General features: G+C 35.9%; 1 protein-coding gene across 1 annotated transcript in view; it reads left to right on the forward strand.

Annotated features, from left to right (window-relative positions):
- Positions 1 to 22,790, forward strand: part of LOC149528795 (DNA damage-binding protein 1-like) — a 169,516-nt gene that overhangs the window by 14,048 nt on the left and 132,678 nt on the right. Inside the window, exons 2-8 of the mRNA XM_089810655.1 lie at positions 2,486 to 2,534; positions 2,871 to 2,930; positions 3,034 to 3,119; positions 5,501 to 5,552; positions 6,049 to 6,111; positions 6,213 to 6,262; positions 11,249 to 11,324. Of these exons, the coding sequence (XP_089666781.1) occupies positions 2,486 to 2,534; positions 2,871 to 2,930; positions 3,034 to 3,119; positions 5,501 to 5,552; positions 6,049 to 6,111; positions 6,213 to 6,262; positions 11,249 to 11,324 (436 nt within the window). The remainder of the gene's footprint in view (positions 1 to 2,485; positions 2,535 to 2,870; positions 2,931 to 3,033; positions 3,120 to 5,500; positions 5,553 to 6,048; positions 6,112 to 6,212; positions 6,263 to 11,248; positions 11,325 to 22,790) is intronic.

Genomic DNA, 22,790 nt, shown 5'->3' on the forward strand with positions numbered 1-22,790 from the left:
GGGGCGCAACTGGAGTATAGGCAAAGATGGAGAGGGAGCTAGGTGCATTCCTCTTATTATGCAACTCGATATAGGAGAGAACTATAATATAATTGTATCCCTTCTATTTGGAAGAGTTAGGTGCATTCCTCTTATTATGCAACCCGATATAGGAGAGGTTTGTTCTTGAATGCCGTCCCCAATCATTGAAGAGAAGGGCCCCATCCCCCCTGTCTCTGGGCAACAACTAACTCCTAAGTTGGATCGAATCTAGGCCACCATCTATAGTTGAGGGCATTGTGTAGATAAACCATTGAACTAACATGACCATCTCTGTGCAGACCAACGTTCGCCTCCAATAATAGAAAAGAGGGGCGACTCGGCAGCTTTATCTGGATTGAAGTAAGAGATCAAGAGGTGAGATGAGCAGTTTTTCGGATCATTTAATCCGTTTCTTGCATGCAGAGTAGTGAGAATGTAGAAATGGCCTTGCCTTATAGCAATAATGATAGGCAATAATTATAGGCCCTTTCCTATAGTAAAACATAAGCCGTTGGCAGAAAGAGTATCGGATCGAAAGAAAATCACAAAAAAGGTGTGTTCCATGGAGTTTTGTGTGCGTTTTAGAGTACTAATTTGGTCTTGGTAGTGGGGGTGTTGCCCCTCGACCCTGCCCTGTATTGTGATAGGGAGCACGTCTGGGGCTCTGCCCTAGGACCCTGCAGGGATGTTGCCCCTGGGACGATGTGCCCTAGACCCCCAGTCAGTTCAGTTAGTAGTCGTGGGAAGTGTGACTAGTTGATGAGACCTGGAGCTGCTGCAGGCAAGAAATGTTTGGATGCCAGAGGTGGAGAAGGCACCGGAGCAAGCCTTTCGAGAGGGGTGCTATGCTTTGAGGCACTCGGAGTAGGTGTTGGACGTGAGGCTGTTTTGATGGATGTATAGAGAGTTCAGGAGGAGCTGACCATCCAGTTGGAGGCAGTAGAGCGACACTTGGCTCAGTGTACCCAGGAATTGGAAGCAAAGAATGCGGCACGAGTGGCTATCAAGGTCAGATTGGCTAAGGTGACAGTATTGTGTTAGCAGAGGCTATAGATGCAACGCGTTTTTGGAGACCAGTTTGGTGCAGGCACTGGAGGAATGTGAATGTGATGTGAAGGAATCAGATCTATCTTGTTATAGTTAGCCAGTTAATGTATTCCGTTTTGTTAATTGTCTTCCGAAGACAACTTTTCTTTTGGGGGGGATGATGTTGTCGGTAAAATCTATATTGTAGCCGACGAGTAGAATAGTATCCGAATGGACGCGTGACACTTGAGTCATCCCTTCGAAAAGGTATATGTACACCATCCGGAATGGACTTTGTAATCATAACCATCATTGTAATCAATCATATCGAATATTGTAGTATCTTTTGCATACATGCGAATAATAAAAGGAATACTTCTGTGTTACATGTTCTTGTCTACTGTTTGAATGTATTAATAAACCGTTTACCCTGTACGGTAAACAGGCATCAACTTAGTACAAACATTTAAATCAGTAAATTTTCATAATTGAAAGGTTTAGATGGTATATTAACATCTTTCCAAATTACATGGGACTTGGTTTGTGAAAATAACAGCATAATCTTTAGGCCCTTGGGGAATGTGACAAAGAGAGACATTTTCGTGCTCGTCACTTCTGCATTGGATGTCCTAGATATGAATATTTTGTTGAAACTTGAAATCAAAATGTTAAGTATCTTTTGACAGTTATTTTAGCTTTAATAATAACTCAATGAATCACGGGGACTTGCTCCCCTCCCAAAAACTCGAAGTACCTGTCCCCGAGACCTCCCCGCACTGGGAACTTGGTTTACCTGAGTACCCCCACCTCCGCGATTCCGCAACCACACTGCAGCTGGGATGGGTAATTGAATTTTTTTTCGAATTTTGATTTTTGAAAGTTACTATTGGGTATATATGCTATGTTAAATGCTCAATGGTTTTGGTTAGCATAGCGATTTTGCTATGTTCAAGTATTTCAATTTGGTATGTCAGACTGAAACATCATTTCATAACTAACATTTTAAGTTCTACATGTATAGGATACAACACCACCTTGCCCTGCTGCCATACGCCCATTTTCCCCCCGCCTTCCTTAAATTGAGGCCCTTTGCCCCCCCCATTCTGGAAACTCGTCCTGACGTCCCCACATCCCGACATACCCCAGTACCGGTGTTACATTGTTATAACTTCTTGTAGTTGCATTTGTATAGCGCTCCAACTTTGCTTTCAAGAGTAATTTGTTTTCAGTTTCAGATCAAAATTTGAATCTGTTGACAACTCGTTAATTTTAAAATGTGTTTTATGAACTGCTGTAAACTCTGAGCTTTTGTATTTTCACTGAGTTTGCAGAAAATGCACCAGAATCGAAATTCACCTTCTGTAAACTCATTAATTTTAAAATGTGTTTTATGAACAGCTGTAAACTCTGAGCTTTTGTATTTTCACTGATTTTGCAGAAAATGCACCAGAATCGAAATTCACCTTCTTACTGCACATGGGTTACAGGTATGTAATGCGACCTGCTCTTAGTTGTTTAAGGTGGGGGTTAAGTAAGAATTGAGAAATAGAATGGTATAGAACATGCAAATCTGCCTTTTGCCTATAAAGGTAGTGGCATGGAGGATTATAATATCATTAATTGTGAAAAGATAATTCTATATGGTATTGTAATTAGTATCTACTGGTGGCTGATGGGAATGTAGTGTCATTAATTTTGGAGGGATATTCTTGGTGTATAGATGGTAATATAAGTCTAACTATATGGCAGAGTGTTAGAATTGTAGGGCAGATTTGAATGTTTGAGTGATTTATAAGATTCTTATCTCTCTTTATCTTCTCCAGCCAATGGTTGATGTGCCAATCTATGGGCGGATTGCAACACTTGAGCTTTTCCGTCCTCATGTAAGTGAAGCACTTGTATTCGCTTTGAAATTTATGGTATCATGCAATAATTATTTTTGGCAACAACTTATAGAAGTGGGTTATTTCAATTATTTATCACCAGGGAGAGCCTCAGGATTATCTGTTCATTTCAACAGAAAGATATAAGTTTTGCGTTCTTAATTGGCTTGATGGTGAGGTGGTTACAAGGTAATTACATTGTGAATTCGCTTTACATATACTAAACCTAGTAGGATCTGATATTGATGCTTAATTTCTTGCATCCATGGCTAGACCTATAAATCATCTGCAGGTATATATTTTCTTCTCATTTGCATCTTCATCTTGTTGGACTGCAAATTAGTTGATGTTGCATTTTTTAGGTTTTGTATGTAATGCAATAAAAAGCTAAGTAACAATGAATATTATTTGGTTGAAATGCAAAGCTGTAAAATAAGTTTTGAAGCAGATATTTTCACAAACTATTGATCAAGCAATGACAAGACATAGGATTTGGACACGTCTTTCCCACTTTTACACACGATTGTGTTATTTTTTACAATTATAATCTGATTGTATATCATTTTCTTCAACATCTCCAAGATGAAGAATTGTTTCTTCCTTTTATACATATCATTGGTGACCCATCACCAAGGGTCACTACTCTTCCCTAAATATATAATAATTATTCTTGTATAATACAATATTTAATGCCTCTGCATGCAGGACTATGCGGGATCACCCAGAATCTCGAAGCAAGCAATGGGCGATGCCTTTGAATAATAGAAAAGAGGGGGTTACTGATGATGGATTAACCTGGTCAACAACTATCTCTCCCTTCGTCGCTTACTCTACCATGGATGGTGCCTTTCCCAGGCTACCTGCTGGAACCAGATCCATGCCCCTTACCAACTCTTTATTATATTATATTAAATTATAGAATATAATTATAATACAATATCAAGTATATTATTACACTAATAATTGTATTATTATGTTATAATAATTATATCACAATAAATATGTTATCTATATGGTTATATTATCACAATAATATAATTGTATTATAACAACCATTTATGTTATCTATGTCGTCTTGAAGGAATTCAACCATCGCTACAGTAACATCAACTCTCTCTTAGCTAGGGAGGAATCCTTCTTGATAACTTCTAGTTCGTCCTCACAATATCTTCAACACTCTCTCTTAGCTAGAGAGGAATTGATTTCAGATTATATCATGATGAATGAATAATGTAATTAATTAGTTAGTCAATGTTTCAAGTAATAGAAAACATTTTTTGAGACTTCATTGTGAATCCGATATGTAAGCCTCCCAAAGCTAACATCAACACTCCCTCTTAGCTAGGGAGACGTCTATATTATGTTAAGTTATATCAAAATTTAACATAAATATCACAATGAGTGTTAGGTATCTCCATATGAAATCCATATGTAATATTCATTATTGTTGATTTAGAAAGTTTACCTTCAGGGCATTTTCTTGGATACCACCATATGTGGTATTTACCATAAAGGGTTTTAAGATACCTTCCACAATGTCCTTGGATAACACTGTGTGTGCTATCCTCCATAATGGGCTTAAATATTTACACGTAGGGTACAACTTGGATATCGCTGTATGCGCTATCCACCTTAAAGGATTTGACATATTACCTTTAGGGCACAACTTGGATATCACTGTATACGCTATCCTCCTTAAAGGGTTTTAAGATATTTACTTGTAGGGTACAACTTTTAAGGGCATAATGCTATTTCGAGTAATAAATTTTAAAATTTTAAAACTTTTTGCTATACTCTGAGCTAGGATAGTCTAAGCCAATGTAGGCCATGTGGGTGAACCATCGTATTTGCATCATGGTGAACATGCGTCCACACCACTTTCTCAAACTTCAAATCTAAGAGTCCAATTTTTTTTAAGAATTATCACTATCATCCAATAATAATCCGAATCATGTTGCATCATCCTCCTAACAACCTTAGGATGGCCTTTGACAATGAGCTTGCTACAATGAATGGTCAAGGTTAACATAAATCTTAAATCATTCCAAATTCTTAAATCATTCAAGCTGTCTTGGTCTGATTTCGCAGTTTACATCCACAAAAATCATGGAGAAAGTGCAAAAAAAAGTGTACCCAACAATCTTGAGTTAAGCTGCTTGTGTAAGCTTGGGCAGGATTACCACATGACAATCCTTTAAGCTACCTTTCCCATTAGTTAAAATCCTTTCAATGGGAGGGCATCTGACGTGTAAACAGCTGGATTGGAAATAACTCTTTAATAGAGTAAGGTTTACAATGTGTTTCATGTTAAAGGGCATTAAGCACATTTACCTTGTAATGTCAGTTTCTTTAAAAATTAAAGTTATATGTTATCCAAATTGCTCACAATTGCATGTTGTTTACTTTTAATGTATGGAAAATGTTCAGAAATACATTTCCCTGATACTACTCTCAAAGCAAAAGATTTTAACTAGATTGTAGTACTTGATTTATAATTTTATTGTTGAAGCTAAATAGTGGCTTGGCTGTGTAAAATGAGAAGCTGAAGTCTAAATTTCTCAAATTGTCAGGGCAAATGGAGATGTCTCAGATCGCATTGGTCGTCCTACAGACAATGGGCAGGTTTGTTTTGAAAGACCAAAATTAATGACCATATTAAAGTATGATTGTTTTCTCCAGATCTTGGCACTCCTTTGCGAAAAAGGGTCATGTATTCAGAAAATGTGAATAAATTTGTACAGGATTTGAGTCTCCTTTCTTGTGATGTCTCTAATGTGACCTAGTGCCACTATTAAAAGAAACATGATTCATCATATCCATCTGTTGAGAAGAGCCATAACTTGTAATGACATGTTCCTCTTTCCTGGTTGAGAAGTAAACTATTTCTATGTTTTAACCTTTTATTGTTTACTCTCTCTTTCCTTTGTGCAATGCTTTTGATAGGTAGTTATAGCAATTTTGTTTTGGAGGAGTTTTTTGAGATTGGTTGATCTGATGGGACTGTTGTACACTTTTTCTTTCATCACTGCTTTTCTCTTAAAAAAAATAAACTATGAACTTTAAACTGCAAATTTCCATCATTTTTTTGCTTATGTTAATTATTTCTGTCTTCTTTTAGATTGGCATCATTGATCCGGATTGCAGGCTTATAGGGCTTCACCTTTATGATGGGTTGTTCAAGGTATATTTTTACTTGTGAAGAATTCTCTTTTAATATAAAAATAAATTGGTAAGATTTCAATAATTTTTTTTCTTCTTCTTGTCATTGCATTTCATGTACAGGTTATACCATTTGATACAAAAGGGCAACTCAAAGAAGCTTTCAATATTAGGTATGTAGATTCTTTGAGAGGCCACTTTATGATTAGTGTGCTTGCTCTCCCATCAAAATTATTGGACTTTAAATGAGATTTTCGAACCAACAATAGTTACAATACTAATTTTAAATTTTTATTTTTCTTTAAGTAGGATCAATAATTAATAAGATATGAAGTTCAGATGGCACATAAGCTATACCTGTGTTTGAGTTTTCTGTTCAATCTACCCTGTCCTGAAATTTCAGCAAAAAAGGCGGAGACCTCTTAATCTAGGTTCATCCATCTGGGATGTCTCTCTCTGTTGGTGTGCCACAGCGATACCATGTGCTTTAATTTGTTTGCACTAAAACAAAAAATGTAATAAACCAATGTTCCAATCTTTCCAGATAGAATATTGTCCAGTACAAGCTCTGTTTCTCTCCCTGGTCTCAATTGGCGTTTTACCCTTCCAAGCTATAAGGAGTGTACTCATCATTATTCCATGAACATTAATTGGAATTGGGTTGCATTATATGCTTTAAATACCATAATTCCCAGCACTTCATCATTTGGATCAGCCCATCATAAGCATATACACTATCATCATAATGGTGCAGGAGCACCTAGGGGTTGGATGATAAACCCTAAACAATTGTGGCTTGTGATGACCTTAGCCAGGTCATGGATTGAATAATGATGATTTGAGGATCCAGTAGGTGTGTTTGTAAAGGTTTGACAATGTTTTTGTACCATTGCCAAAGTTTGTCAATGTTTGGGCAAAAATGTTGCTATGTAAGCCAAAGTTGGCATAGTAGGTGAAATGACTTCAAAATGGCATGGAGGGTCTAGTTAGGCATGTATTTATAATTTCACCATGGAAAGGAATCCATTCTGCATCGTCAGGATGCCAATGTAGCAAAAAGAGTAAAAGTTTCACTTTCAATGAAAAGTGGTCAATGACACTCTGCAACTTTGCAAAGTTGCATGACAACATTTGGGCAGCTTTGTGCAAAAGGCCCAAAAGCAGTTATGGGTCCAAATGGGCAGTTGAACATGATCTGTGGGTGTATAAAAAGCCTACCTTGGCATTGTAAAAGGGTTGGTCATCATTTGGTATGGATTCTAGTAGCAAACAGTTGAATTTAACTGGCAAATACTCTGCAAAATCATCGCAACTGAGTTTTCATGTGCCAAATGGATTGAATCTCTGAACTTTTCATTGAAATAGTTAGATTTCATTGTTTTCTTGCGTTGTGTTTTTTGGTAGGAGTTGTAGTGCAGTTTTGAGTAGTTAAATAAAATTCAGATTCTTGAAGCCTGTTCACTGGACAGTCCAGGGTTTGTAACTTAAAATTGCTCTAACTTAAGACCCCACTGTGGGATTTTCACGGCCTTTGGATGTCTGTTAGTAGGGACAATGCACTTTAATTTCCCTTTGGTTGGAGGCCAGGAGACATGGTTTGCTATTTTTAAAGCCTTGTCCTAGGTGAGCTTTGCTATAGTCCAGTTTGGAGTAAGAAGCAATTAAAGCTTGTAACTTGTGGGAGCTGATTGCACAAGCCAATCCAATGTCTTGGAGATGTGCATGAGACCTATATAGAGTCTTGATCAAGCATTGAAGACTTGGTGAATCCATTTGAGTGGATTTTCAGTGCCAAGATTGAAACTAGTTCAATTCCTTTGTAATTTGGCTCAGTTAGGGTTTGGTTCTGTACGGACATGCCAGAGATCTAAAACCCTATAAATCTTGAAGAATGCCCTAAAGGGCATCAGGAATGGTGGTTTTTTCATAGGCTCATCTGGAAGAGCCTAAAGCTAGAAGCCAAAAACTCATTTTGGAGGGCTAACGGAGACCTAGTAGGCCTAATAGACCTAAAAACTAGGAATCTTGAGATTGGTAAGAGAATGCTCACAAGATCAAGCAAAATGGAGCAATGTTTGATTGAATCAGTTGATTTGAAGGCCAAATACTCCTGCAAGGTGGTTGAGAATGGCCTAGGAGTTTGGTAGTGTGAACTTGCCTTTGTAAGTTCAAAGGAGAAGAGTATTGTAAATTGATAGTGGAGCTCAAGTTGAGTAGGGGGAAGTGAAGTGAACCTCCTAAGGGTGTAGGGTTTGGGAATAGGAGAAACCCCAATAGGTCCTAGAGTAGACTTTGAGAAGAGCTCAATGGAGCTCATTTGGAGAGCCTCTCCATCATATCACCGGCACTAAATAGAAGTACCCTCTTGTTGCCGACAAAAACAATGACAACAATGTATTGAGTGCACTAATGGGAACTTTGGAATGATGGAATTCTTACAATTTGAGTGAATGCCATCATAAAAGTAAAGTGTGAAAAATGATTTTGATCTCTACCCATGTGGGGCATACAATAAGTGTTTCTCATTGAGAATGTAAATTTCAATTTATACAACTACAACTGAAAGCAAACAAATATGTGAGTTATTTTGACTTGGATGGACTATCAAAGTTAAATACACAATGGTCAAGCCACAATTGGCCCAACCTGAGTTTTGTTTCTTTTAGTTTACTTTTTCTTATTATTTGTATTTTGAATCTTTAACTATGTATATTTTATTTTTTCATCAATAGCCATATTCTTGCTGTTCCGAGTGTAGACACCTAAATTTGCTTTAACTTGATCAAATGTGGCTTTATGATAGCCACTAGATTATTAATTAAACAAATAGTCACTATCTATTTATTTAGTTTATCCATCCTTTACTTTTATTCGGTACCCTTTTTTTTGATTGGTTACTTTTATTCCTCACCCTAATTAAATAAATATATATTTATTCAATTAAATCTTTACCTTTATCTCTCCATGTTAATTAAATAAATTTTCATTAATTAAATTTAGTTTAGCTTTATCCCCTAATCATTCAATTAGATCAATTAATCAATAGCTTCTTAATTCATTGATTTAGGGTATTTAGTCTCCATAATCATTTCCTTTATATATTTCATTCCACATCACCTTTAATCTTTGTCCGTTTATTTCTATCTAAGAATCCATTTACATGGACTAAAATCTGAACTTTCCACCATGTGACAACTGTCCAAACCTCCCCTTAATACTCCCACATTGTGAGCATGCTCATCTACCTGGCTTCTTGCTTATGCATGTGTGAGCATGCTCCTCATACATGTGGTCACCATACCATGTCATAAAGTAGCTATCCTATTCCCTTCTTTTGCCTGCTAATAAGCCACTCTGTCTTTACACATGGTCTCCTCACACAACATGCATGGCTTTTACATATCTGTTCCTCTTTTGATACCTATCACAATGTTAAGTCTTTAATTCAATTCTCCATCTTCTTCAAATCCTTGCTCTTTATTAACAAATTCATCTTGACCCTTGGTTTTTCTCTTGAAAAATCTATAGATAGCTGTCTTTCCTTCCATTGAACATATCTAAATATAAGCTAACTATGTGATATCCCATTTTCTAATCATCACCTTTATCATATCCTTGTGTTGCAATTTTCTTGATGTATTATCTCAATTCTACAGTTTTGCTGCTAGTCTATTTTGTAATCACGTACCATTCATGAAGATATCAAAAAGAGCATATCAACTAGAGGTAATGGGTGAACTCAATTAAAGCAGCTAGAAGAAACAAGGTAAAAGGTTCAATTTTTATTGCTTAGAACCTTCATGTATCTAATTCTTGTCTACTCTTATGCTTAGTCGCCGGATTCGTCCTAGACATGCAGGAGCCGGATTCGTGCTTGGATCCTTGAGGATCTGGGCAGGATTCTCAAGGATCCAAGCCACAGCCTGAGGATCCTCAAGGATCATAATTTCATTTTGTAATTCAGTAATTCAATGTGAAAGTGTTAATTTTCTTTATAATTGTGAAAATAAATCAATTATCAAGTATACTAGATTCATAGATCCATATTAGAATCCTAGATTCATACTATGAAATGATTTAGTTTTAGAGTTATGTATATTGCTCTCATTTTTTAGTATATATATACACACAAATCCTCCACGAATCATAATTGGAAAAAAAAAACCCGAATCCACGATAATCCTAGGATGGACATAAATGTATGGGAACATTTATCTGCAAGATAAAATAGTTGGTGATACATCCGAATGGTAGGCATATTGGGTGAATGGAATCTACAGCATATTTTTCAGTAAAGTTATCATATTTGGGGTTAAACAGTGAGGATCTTTATGGGTTCTCTCTTGAGAAAGAAACAAGTATAAGAAAGGGCAAATGACTGAAGAGGACACTCAGAATGACCAAAAACTGTGTGTCTGCCAAAACAGAATTTGAGATCACATACCAGACAAAATGTCCTGTCCATGTAAACCACTGGGCATCTACCTGAATTGATTGCTGGCAACTCATTTCAAACTCTTTGATCAGCCACATAGACTGGATTGAGGGTAGATAATTTTACCCCATGAAATACTTCCATCCTCTGCTTTGCTTGACACAGCTTATTATCCACCTAAGCATGCAGAGTAAAGGCAGTCTGAACCTCAAGACAACAAACTACTGAGTCACTATAAGGTTAGTGAAGTTATTTTAATTGAGATAGCTTCCTTGGTGGAATTAGATAGGAAGTATATAGAAAAATCTAAAAATGAAAGTAAAGAGGAGAAATAGAAATGTTAATGTTTTGTTATTTATGATATTTGTTTTTTATTGTAAAATTTTATAATATTGAGATTTGTTTTAATAGCTGTCTTTCCAGAGTCTTGGAAATCAAGATTCTTTTTTACTGTTCCCAAAAGCCACCCCTATTTAAAACACTCAGACAAACACTGGTTTTGTATTATGTTTATCGATTTTTTAATATGTTTTGATACGTTACCTGAATTTTTTCTTCCGGAAAATGTAGAATTTCTCTTAGGTGTACATCTGATATTTATAAATAAAATACTGGAACTCACCCATGTATAAGTATAACAATTTTATACTTATTCTCAAGTTTCTTAACATAGATAATTTGCTTGTTTCCATTACCTAGATCTCAACTAAATTGAATCTTGCAGGCTTGAGGAACTTCAAGTTTTAGATATCAAATTTTTGTATGGTTGTCCAAAGCCTACAATTGCTGTGCTATACCAGGTACTTCTGTAGACAGTGATGTGTTTTGAATATGCAAATTAAAAGCATGTACTCAGACAGATTAAGTGCTTGATAGTGTTAAGAATTTCTGCCATGTTTAAGTATTGCTACAATATAGCTTACAAAGAATTCTTAGACATCATTTAGATTTTGCTTTTTTGTAGAGAACTTTTATCTAACTTTTTTATTTCACACCCAGGTTAGGCATTTTTACTATGCACCACAAGGGTAGTTTATTTTTCCTATAAATATCTCGATCTCTAGTTCAAATAAGTGTTATTGCTTTCACTTGTCACTGCATCCATGCACCATTTGTATTCATCATGCTTACCTATCCATTTCAATTGATTGGAAAAAGCTTTATTTTGATAATTTTTTCTCTCTTTAGATACTTGTAACTATTCTTAGGCAATTGTCTTATTTCAAAGTTTATCTTGTATTTTTGTTATCTACAATTGGAGAGACCAATTCAGATTTTGGTAAGCCAGCCCTTATGTATCACTTAATCAAAGGATTAATATTATCATTATACTGATTAAATTTCACATTTGATTGTGAGGGGCATATTGTGAGTATAGGATCTGCCATGTTTGGATGGCTGCCTTTCTTTTTAAATTCCAGGCCTAGTTAACTCATTTGATTGTTATCTACATTAAAGGGAGATCATTCATGACATGTTGAGGAAGACATTCTGTTTTTATTAACCTTTATGTATGTCTTTAACAGATGAATAAAGGTATCATTTCACTGGTCAAATTGCACCTTGATTATGTAAGGTGCATTGCTAGTGCAAGATCGTGGTGTAAGATCTATTACGAAGTAATTGGTAAGTATTTGCTTGATATTAACAATGATCAAGAGATCAATATATACAAAAGAATGAATGATGTTTCCTTAGGAAACAATCGTAAAGAATAGAAACATTCTTTCTAGATACAGGAAACTAAACATAAGAAACATTCTAATATTTACAGGAGATTACACTAGATAATTAAATAATAACTAATAATAATAGAAACTATCTATTATTGTAATAAGATCTGCTAAACATTCTTCATTTTATAGGAAATGCTTGACGAATACAATTTACAAACATGGGCACCCTTTTAGCTCTACACAATATATATGCATGTGCAATTTGAGGAGTGGATTACATTGCAAAAGATTAATATTCTTTCAGAAATTTTCTTATTCTTTGTTTTTTTCGAAGGTAAATTCTTTTATTATTGAGGTGGAGGACTTGACACTGAATTGTTTCATTTTAAAATTTGAATTGTAGTGTTTGAATGCACACCATATTCCAAATGGCGAACTTTCAATTTTTTAGATTAAAGACATTGCTGTCAATTGACAGGCATAGGCGTATGTAAGTTTAAAAGCAAAGTTGCCGGAAACTCCTCTATCCTTCCTTGGGTGCACGTATCCCCGTATCCAATTTGGAAACGTATCCGATACTGCCCGGATACACGTTGAATATTGTATCCATGCTTCCCTAAAACAGTTGATTTTCCAAGCGTGCCAAATACTACGTAATTCGATATTTTTAAGATGTGGCGTAAATCTTACCAATTTTTAATTAAAAAAACTTTATTAATACAATTGTTTTTAAAAAAATGGTCTAAACAAAACCCGCACCAAAAGACAAAGAAAATGTTTTTCTATTCAGCAAACCATTTTGTTGCGTTATATTCTAATGCAGCTCTACAATCAAGTTATAAATATTTATGTGTCAATATTGTTTTCAAAGTAAAGAAAAACTCCTCTAATAACTTAGAAAATTGTGTTAAATATGTGTATGTGATATTTATTAATATCATATCCAGCCGTATCCATATTGGGGATCTTAAAAAATGGCCGTATCTGTACCCAATACCGTATCTTTATTTCTATCCATATCCGTATCCATGCAACTTTGTTTAAAAGCTATTGACATACTTGTGCATGGTTCTTTCTTCCAACGGCCTTGTTCCCAACCACTCAGTTCTTCCAACGGCCCTGTTGCTGTCAATTGAATAACACTATTTAGATGAGAGAAATGTCTGTTTAGGTAAGGATTAACAGTTCTGAGCTTTGCAACAGAAATTCTTGTGAAGTAATTGAGATCAGTTAATTGCACAATCACATCTTCACTAATAACAAAAAGAGGATGTTGACCTCATATAAATAAAAACATTGAATTAGAAATAAAGTATTTTAATAAGGAGTTAACTATAATAATAGTAGTACTTTCTAAAGGAAACACTAGTACTTTCAAGAGTAATAGTAGTACTTTCTAATAGAATTTGGTGTTAGCTTCTAAAATGGGGGTCATATAACACCAAAAGAACTCAGCTAATCACATGTCAAATAACTAATTTATTTAATATATTATTTTAATAGAAAAATATTTTACCTTTAGAAAGAGTGAATTTGCTTAAAAATACTTAGTTCTCATTGGTTATAAATAGTTCATTAATTGTGCTCAAGTCAATGCAATAGTATATTGCCTGCGAAAAAATACAATAAGTCCTATTAGGTAATAATGGGTCTTACATTACTCAACGACACATAAGGACTAGTTATGATACATTTCTAGGTACTTTGGATCCATGTGTCTCTTAAGGGGAGCTAAGGTTCTAATATGTTCCAATGTTATACTATTCAATTTTTATAGGTTCTAATAGGTCTTAATATGTATTAATATAATGTAATAGGTATTTTTAGGTAATAATGAGTCTTGCATTACTCAATGACACACAAGGACCCCTTATGATACATTTTTGGGTACATAGGATCCATATATGTACATAAGGGCTATCATTGGCAAGGAATAAATAAATATGTTGTTGTTAGCTAAACAATAAATAGTTTTGTTTTGTATTTGTGATATGTAATGTCCCCTTTTGGGACATTAGAAGATTTAAAGTCATATTCTTTTAATATTAAAATCTATCTACGAGAGCGTGAATAAGAGGGGCAATTTAATATTATAAGGTGGGCTAAAGGTGACAAGGAGGGATAAGACGAAAAGTTAGGAGGGGAGTCGAAGAGTCACAACTTTGTGGATTAAAAGGAGAGAGCCTCTTTCATTCGGTATGCTTGGTTTACGATTCAGATTTCAGTTTCTCTCTTGTGAGAGTTATTCAGAAAGCTTCAGCTTTCATGCTAGTGTGAGGACATAGCCCCTCGTGCTGGCAGGCAGTGGACACAAACCCATTGTTCACAGAGACGTCACATTGGGTCCTTGCATGTGCTTATAAGTTCTTTTCTTGGTGTACCAATTTGATTGTTAATCTGTGTTTCAGATTGGACTTTGCATATTGGTTATTGTATTGCTGTTGCATAATGCAATAACATAATTCAAGTCTTTTATGAGAACTTACTGGTTTTTTATACTGTTGGTTTGTAACGTGATTTCATATGTTTGAGTTTTGAATATTATATTCAAGAAGAAATCGATAAATATCTATTGGGGATATTTCCTATGGTTTATATTACTGGTTTTATAATGCGACTTCATATGTGTATGTTTTGAATGTTATCTTGAGAAAGAAATCGGGTAAATATCAATTTGGGATATTTCATGATAGTTGTACCTGACCAAGTTGTTAGTTGTCGGTTGTTAGGTATTGATAGTTTGTAACCTTAACGAACATTGGTCTACTATTTATATGTACTTACTCATGGTCGGCAATTGCTTTTCTGTAATTTTATGTTTCTGTTGACTAAAGTAGAAGACACAAGGAAAGATTTGGTTCCATTGCCAATATGAACTCTAGCCAAACCTAACTCACAAATGAGAATCATGGCATTCTAATGGGACAAAAAGCTCGTAAACCAATACAAACCAACAAAGAATGAGATGATCAATTGATGCAAGATGTGATACATCTTTGTAACATCTTGTTACGCAAGTAGGTTCAAGGGGAAGTTGTGGTTAGGGAGGTCTCTTACAATAATATGTTGCATGTAGGGATGTTGGAAGATGGCATGTAGAGGACTCATACATGGCTAAGAGTTCAAGTAGGTACACAAATATAGAGTTCAAAATAGTCCACCTATGTCTAATGCATAAGGACAAAAGCAAACAAGAAAATGGTGACTACTTCAACGAATTGAAATGAAGAGAGAAAAATCTCCCCAGGTCATGAGGTATGGTTTAAAGATCTTGCAAGGCATTGCAAGTTGTGGGACAAACGACTCATAAACCAATACAAACCAACAAAGAATGAGATGATCAATTGATGCAAGATGCGATACATCTTTGTGAAATCTTGTTATGCTAGTAGGTTCAAGGGGAAGCTGTGGTTAGGGAGGTCTCTTACGACAATATGTTGAGTGCAAGGGATGCTGGAAGAGGGCATGTAGAGGACTCATACATGGCTAAGAGTTCAAGGAGGTACACAATTGTAGAGTTCAAAATAGTCCACCTATGTCCAATGCATAAGGACAAAAGCAAGCAAGAAAATGGTGACTACTTCAACAAATTGAAATGAAGAGTGAAAAATCTCCCTAGTTCATGAGGTATGGTTTAAAGATCTTGCAAGGTATTGCAAGTTGTGGGAAACCATTTTTATTGGGAATGACCAAGAAGATAGAGGCCTTTGGCTAATAGCATTTATAGCCATTGATTGTTTTGTAAAACATGACAATGAATGTACAACATCCTAGGACGTGATATAGAAGGCATATGAGTTAGAGTTCAAGCTATTTAGAGGCAACAATGAAATTTGAGATATGTAACATTCAACGAGAGAAAATGAGACAATATGAGCTTACAATAGGAGGCTCGAGGAGTTGATTTTAAAGTAAGCAAATTTGTTACAACAAATTGAAAAAGTGGTTGTTCAACGAGGGGATAATCTTCTCTCTACGCAAGTTGAAGTGGTCGCAATGTCGTTGTACCTTGATACACATAATCAGGGGATGGACATTGGGAGTGAAAGCAACGCATCATTCCAAGGGAAGAGTAAAATTGATGATGATGAGAGCTATTGAGAAGGAAAACTTAGAAGAAACCAATGAACTATGGTGCACTTAAAATAATTGCTTGAAAAAATCATTTTGTGACATATGTCAAGCAGTGGGACATCCCATCAAGGGATTTATTACACAAGTAATTGGTAAAATATTGAATGAATTAAACGAATGATGTAACAATCGTTTATTGGAATTACAAAATAGATGCTTCTCAAATGAAACAATTGTTGAATTAGAAACAATCTAAATTGTGCAATATGTTGCAATATTGACCATTAAAAAAATAATAAAAATATTAGAAAGATATTATTCTAGTGCCCTCCTTCAATGGTAAATCTATCAACCACACCAAGTTGCCCCATAATTGTTACAAACTTGTGCGGCTTAGAGGCTTGGTAAGAATATTTGTTGTCTGATCTGCTGTGAGAACATACAAATGAACTGATCTAACTTCAACCAGTTGCTGAATGAAATGACAATAAAGGTCAAAATGCTTGGTTCTCTCATGACTAGTTTGAGAATTGCTTGACTGTCATGGTGTGAGGGAGTATGATTAGCTTGATAGTTCCTCAATACTTAGGAATCCTTTTAGCTATAGTATATGTTTGAGGCTTAAAAATACTATAAATGTTGGCCATAAGAGCAAAGTTGATTGTATTCTTCTACTCACGCTTGTTTTTGAAAGGGCTACCCTCGATGAGGTCATCACGATGAAAATCACTGACGTAAGAGGAATAACTAGAATGAGTTCAATACGAAGAGCATCATCCAAAGGAAATTTAGGTAGAGAATCATCAGAGTCAGTCTACGACATCCTTCCCATTAGGTGAACCAAATAGAAGTCAAACACCCAAATCAATATCCTTTAAAGGTTGATCATCAAAATTTTGCACAAAGGAGGAATGTTGAAAAGGTCCTCGTGTTGACTTGGTGGTCAGCACCTCTTTCGGGGTTTGCGACATGGCTTAATTGCCTCTCGTGGATCTGGGTAAGTCTCTTGTTTGTGACGTTCGTTGATAGCTCGAGCTTTTGGCGCAACGACAAACATACCAACAATTGGTATCAAAGCCTTTGGTCATGGGTTCGAATCTCGAGAGGTCTCCTTGATTCTGTCGGTGCGGAACCCTCGGTGTTGAGGGGGATATTGTTGACTTGGTGGTCAGCACCTCTTTCGGGGTTCGCGTCATGGCTTAACTGCCTCTCGTGGATTTGGGTAAGTCTCTTGTTTGTGACGTTTGTTGATAGCTCGAGCTTTTGGCGCAACGACAAACATACTAACACCTCGTTCTTTATCAAGACAACATCACAATTGTAAGATTAGATGATCAATGTCTATGACAATGAGCTGGTAAGCCTCGTGCCTATCATTGTACCTTGTGAACATCAATTTCTGACTCATGCAATCCAATTTGGAGCATTGGGCATCTAGACCCCAAACATATTGTAAGGAGCCAAAGACTTTCATATGTGTGATCCTAGGCTTACGACCAATCAAGACATCCTCAAGAGTCTTCCCCTTAACATGCCGTGTGTGAGATTGATTAAGGAGATAGGGTGGAGTGCATATTGCAATTGCCCAAAATTTCTTAGGAACACCCCTATGTCCCATCATTGACCAAGTCATTTTTATTATAGTGTGGTTTCATTGTTCAAAGACACATTTTGTTGTGGTGTGTGAGGTGTGGTTAACTGACATTTGATGTCATGTGTATCAAAAAGTTGGAGAAAGCACCATAATGAAACTCCTCCCATTATCTAACTTATAAGTGACTATAGGACAACTTGACTTTTTCTACTAAGGCCTTAAATCTCAGAAATATAGTAAACACATCTAATGTCTATCTAAGAAAGTACATTTACATTTTACAATTGAAATCATCAAGAAAAAGAAAGAAAATACTTGACATTAGCAATTGAAGATGTATTCTGGACCACATACATTAACTAAACCAACTACTATACCTTTGAGTCCTGCTATTGGTCACCATCTTCTATGTTGCTTTCTAGCATGACAAGCTTCACAAGCTTGGTGATGGTGAGTTTGAATCTTAGGTAAGCCAAGAACTAGATCTTTCTCAAACAAGTTGAGGAAGATAGTGAATGTTTAAGGTAACCACACCATTGATGCCAGAGACTGCTGATTGAATATGATCTGGCTGCAAAAGCATGCTCAAGAGAATCACCCGAATCATCAAAGTCTATACAGATCATGATCATTGATGCAATTGCGATGGTAGTGCAAGTCACATGATCAATAATCAAACACTTACGTGAATTGAGCACCACATCGAGATGAGGAGAATGAAACATACACTAGCTCACAAAGAGAAGATTTAGTTTTGTACCAAGAATGTAGTATATATTGAGGAATATGAGATTCCTTCCATCAGAGTGTATCTACAAGTTGTTTTTACTGACAGTAGTATACTTTCCTTCTACACCAAAAATGACTGAATTGTGAAGGATGGGAAGTTTGTGAACCAATCACGCTTTTAATTGAAATGTTGAGAAGCTCCAGAGTCTAAGTACCAAGCAAACTTCACATGATTTGTAGGGTATTTTGCGATGAAAGCATAAAATGCAGATTCTTAATATTCCAGTACATTGTGATATTGGTCTTAGGCTGAGACTCTCCTTGCTTTTGCCATTTAGAAGCAATCCTATTTTGACAGTCTATTGTCAAGTGACCAAATTTGTAGTAGAGATCACACTTAACATTCTTCCTTGAGCTATCCTAAGGCTAACTAGAGCATTCAACTGATTGAGATTTTCCTTTATCCCTGTAAAAGGATTTGGATGTAAAGGCTTGTCCTAAGAAGGATGAATTGGTACTACTACCAAACTATTGATTCCAACAATCCTTCCAAAGAAGCTTGGTAAACAATTCTAGAAACTTCAAGTCAACATTAGTTGCAACAATGTTGAGTGTTTTGATGAAGTGCTCATAGGATTTAGGTAGACTTTTGAGGTTGTGCCATTTTTCATTCAATGGCCTCGAGTTAATTATTGATGTCCTTAATCATTGTTAGAGTCTCCTTTAAGGACATATGCTCATCCATCATGATAGAATATAGCTAGTTCTTTAGGAAAATCAAATTACTCTTCTTTAATGTCTCATGGAGATCCTTCAATAAAGCCCATATCTTTATAACTTTCTTCTCAAATGGTACTTGTGGCTACTGATCATGACTAACTGAAATATTGAGAAGCGTGACTGCCTATCAGTGGCACTCGTCAAACTTATCCTGATCAGGTCTAACTTTGGTAGGATGTGTCTCTTTGCTCAAGACAATCTCATCAAGGCAACGATATTCAAAGATCATCATCATCCTTTCCTTCCATGTGTTGTAATTGGCGCCATTGAATTGCTGATTGCTTGGCAACATTATGTTGGTTAATGGTGATAGTTGCATGTTTTACAAGACACGATGAATGAGAAATTTTAAAGAGGCAAGAAATAGAGTGCAAAACCTAAGGTATAGATCCCAATGCATGAACAAAAGCAGATTTAGGTATTGACTTCGAGCAAGATGAACTATGATTGACATGAATCCTAAGGTACGAATTAAAGACGAGCCCTTTTTTTTTTGACTAAATCCCATAAATCTTTGCAGAAAACCCACAAAGAATAGGTAGGTTCAATTTTTTCACCCAAAAATCAAATGGTTAAAAAAAAACCCTAAACCACTTTAAAATGGTTTGTAATTAGTAACAATGGTAGAAAAAAAAAAGAAATGTTGAAGAAAAACTAGGAGCAGTTGTTCCTCAAAGAAAAACGTAGGAAAGTTCATAAAATTTGTGAAGAAAAATGTGTTTAGAAAATCAAACTGTATCCAACAATTTTGACCTATTAGATGGTTGTACGAGCTCAAAAACTAAAAAATGACCAGCTGTTGCAGAAAAGGGCAACCTAGAAATATCGCACATGAGGAAATGAAGCTATCAAATCATAAACTGAATGTCAAAACTAAGTCCACGCAGTAAAATGACAAGAGTCGATGCAAAAAATGCAATCAATGTGTAGGGCGAAAGACTGTAAAATGACCTTGTCCTCCAAGATCGACCTAAGGGAAGCTTGAAATTTGGGCCAAGGGAGGAGACAGATACATAATGTGAGCTAAGACTCACCAATTTGTAGCGTAAAGAACCAACACGAAAACCCTAGCTTGTGAATTTTCAAATAGAAAAATATATCTACCCAAAAGAGATTTGTTTTCCAAGACTTTTTTTTTTCATTCGAAATTTCTTGGCAAAAAAAAAATTCGTATTTTAGCTCTACAACCATATTATGCAAGCAATTAGTAAAATATTGAATTAATTGAATAACTGATCAATGGTTCATTGATAGGAATTACAAAATAGATGTTTCTATAAAGAAACAATCTTTAAATAGAAACAATTTAATATGTACAATAAGTTACAATATTGACCATTAGATAAATAAGATATTATTCTAATAGGATGCTCATACAATCGAAAAACAAGAAGCACACAAGTGCTCTTCACACAAGGGAAAGAACAAACCCCCTCAATAGAGATCTATGGTTTAAATATAAAATAGGATGCCATGAAGTAAAACAAAAAGGAAAAGGGTCTTTTGGGACTTTGTTTGGCAGATTGAATTTTATAATGTTAATAATTACTGCAGCAAATTGATGGAAAAAATTTGGTCAAATTTATTAAGCTAAATCCTTGGTAAATAAATTATTTTTGAGAGGTGTTTCCTTGAATGGAGGTGTGGTTAGGGAATACCTCATTTAGACATTTGGAAGTTTTTAGAGTTGAGACTTTTACACGTGTTTAGGGATAAGGCTATTTATTCATTATCTTATTGTTGTGAAAGGATACAAGCTTAGAGATACAGTGGTTGAAAGAATTTTATGAGGTTTAAGTGTTATCTTTAGAAAAGTTAAGCTTTCTTCCACCATGTTACAACTAGAAAAATATTTGAAGAAATATTACTATAGCTAAATCTAAAGATGAAGAAAGTTGAACTTGATGCCGACAAAGAATCTAAAGACAAGTAGGGTTTAGACCAGGTGGTAGAGGCTAGGAGTATAAAGAAGGCTATGGTATGAATGATTATATTGCTGGAAAGAGGCTTATTGGTGACCAAAGTTATAGGTCCCAAAATGTAATGTTCCCGTTATAAAATAAATAATAAATCAAACTTTTGTAATGGGCCGATTGATTTAATATATCTCGGGCCCATTTTTATTTTTGTTTCGTAGTTTGTGTCGCCGTTGGCTATATTTGTACACCCTTGGAAAGTTTCCTGATGGGTATTTAAGCACGGCTTGGAGGTTGTATTTGGTACGCTTTTGGATTATTTTCTCTGTACTGCGAATTCTTGTTGGAGTTCTGGATTGTTCACCATTTCGGAAGTGAAAGATCTTCTCTATTTGGCTTGTGCGGTTTTGGTGGGATTCAACCCTCACCCTATTCTGTGGTTGCACGTAATACTTCGCTCGGATTTGGCAAATTGGAGCATTGTCATTTGGCAAATATTATTCGCATTCGAGTCTCTACTATTGTGTGGATTTCATCAACATTTTTCTGTGTATGAACAAGATTGTGTTTCGTATCGGTCTCAGATACCTAACTGTGTGTTCTCCCATTCTGCTCATTCCTCACCCGTATGGCCCTCATCCATCCTTCTACGCTATTCATCACTTCATTGTATGACTTGAGTTTCCTGATTATCGTACGGCTTCACAGTTCATTCGTACAGCATGCATACACACTGTACGGCCTCTCAATCCAGCCGTATGGCCTCCTTGCATACCGTACGACATTAGTAGTATCGTTTTCCGTACAAACTACCTTAGCCCACAGCACGGCTATCACACCCACCGTACTCCTCCACTCCACCTACCGTACTGCATTCCCTTTCACTGTACGGCTGTCCACTTCCAACCATATAGCCTACACAAATTCCACTGTACGACATACCCAACTCTAGACGTACAGCCTAGCTAGGACTCCCGTACGGACTCCCTGAGCCATCATGCTTTGATACTTAGACCATACGGACCCTTCTGCAGGATACACACACCATTATTTTTGCATTATTTGATATTCAGGAGGACGGGAATATTACACAAAATCCCTAAGGTTATTTCTAAGATTGATTAGCCAAGGTGTCTAAAGAAGGCTATGTGTATGAATGTTGTAGATTGTTGGAAAGAGGCCTGTTGGTGACCAGAGTTATAGGTCCCAAAATCCCCTAGGTTCAATCTTCTCCCAAGTGCTAGGGGTGTCAAACTAAAGATGAAAACCACAAAACCTATGATCATGTTGGGCAACCACAGATCAATTATTGAGGTGGGTAGGGCCTCTTTCACTTAAAGTTTTGTTAAACCAAGTGGAGCTTCTTTGAGGAACTTCAATAGATGGCACCACAAGAAACTAATATTTAGCTTGAGACAAATCATAAATGTTGAATATTGTACCTCTATTTTAAATGTGGATTTTTATCTACATTCTAGTTTGCAATAAGCAAGGTTC

The sequence above is a fragment of the Cupressus sempervirens genome, chromosome 11 (genome assembly GCF_028749045.1).
Source record: "Cupressus sempervirens isolate cs-2001-9-10 chromosome 11, ASM2874904v1, whole genome shotgun sequence".
NCBI lineage: Eukaryota > Viridiplantae > Streptophyta > Pinopsida > Cupressales > Cupressaceae > Cupressus > Cupressus sempervirens.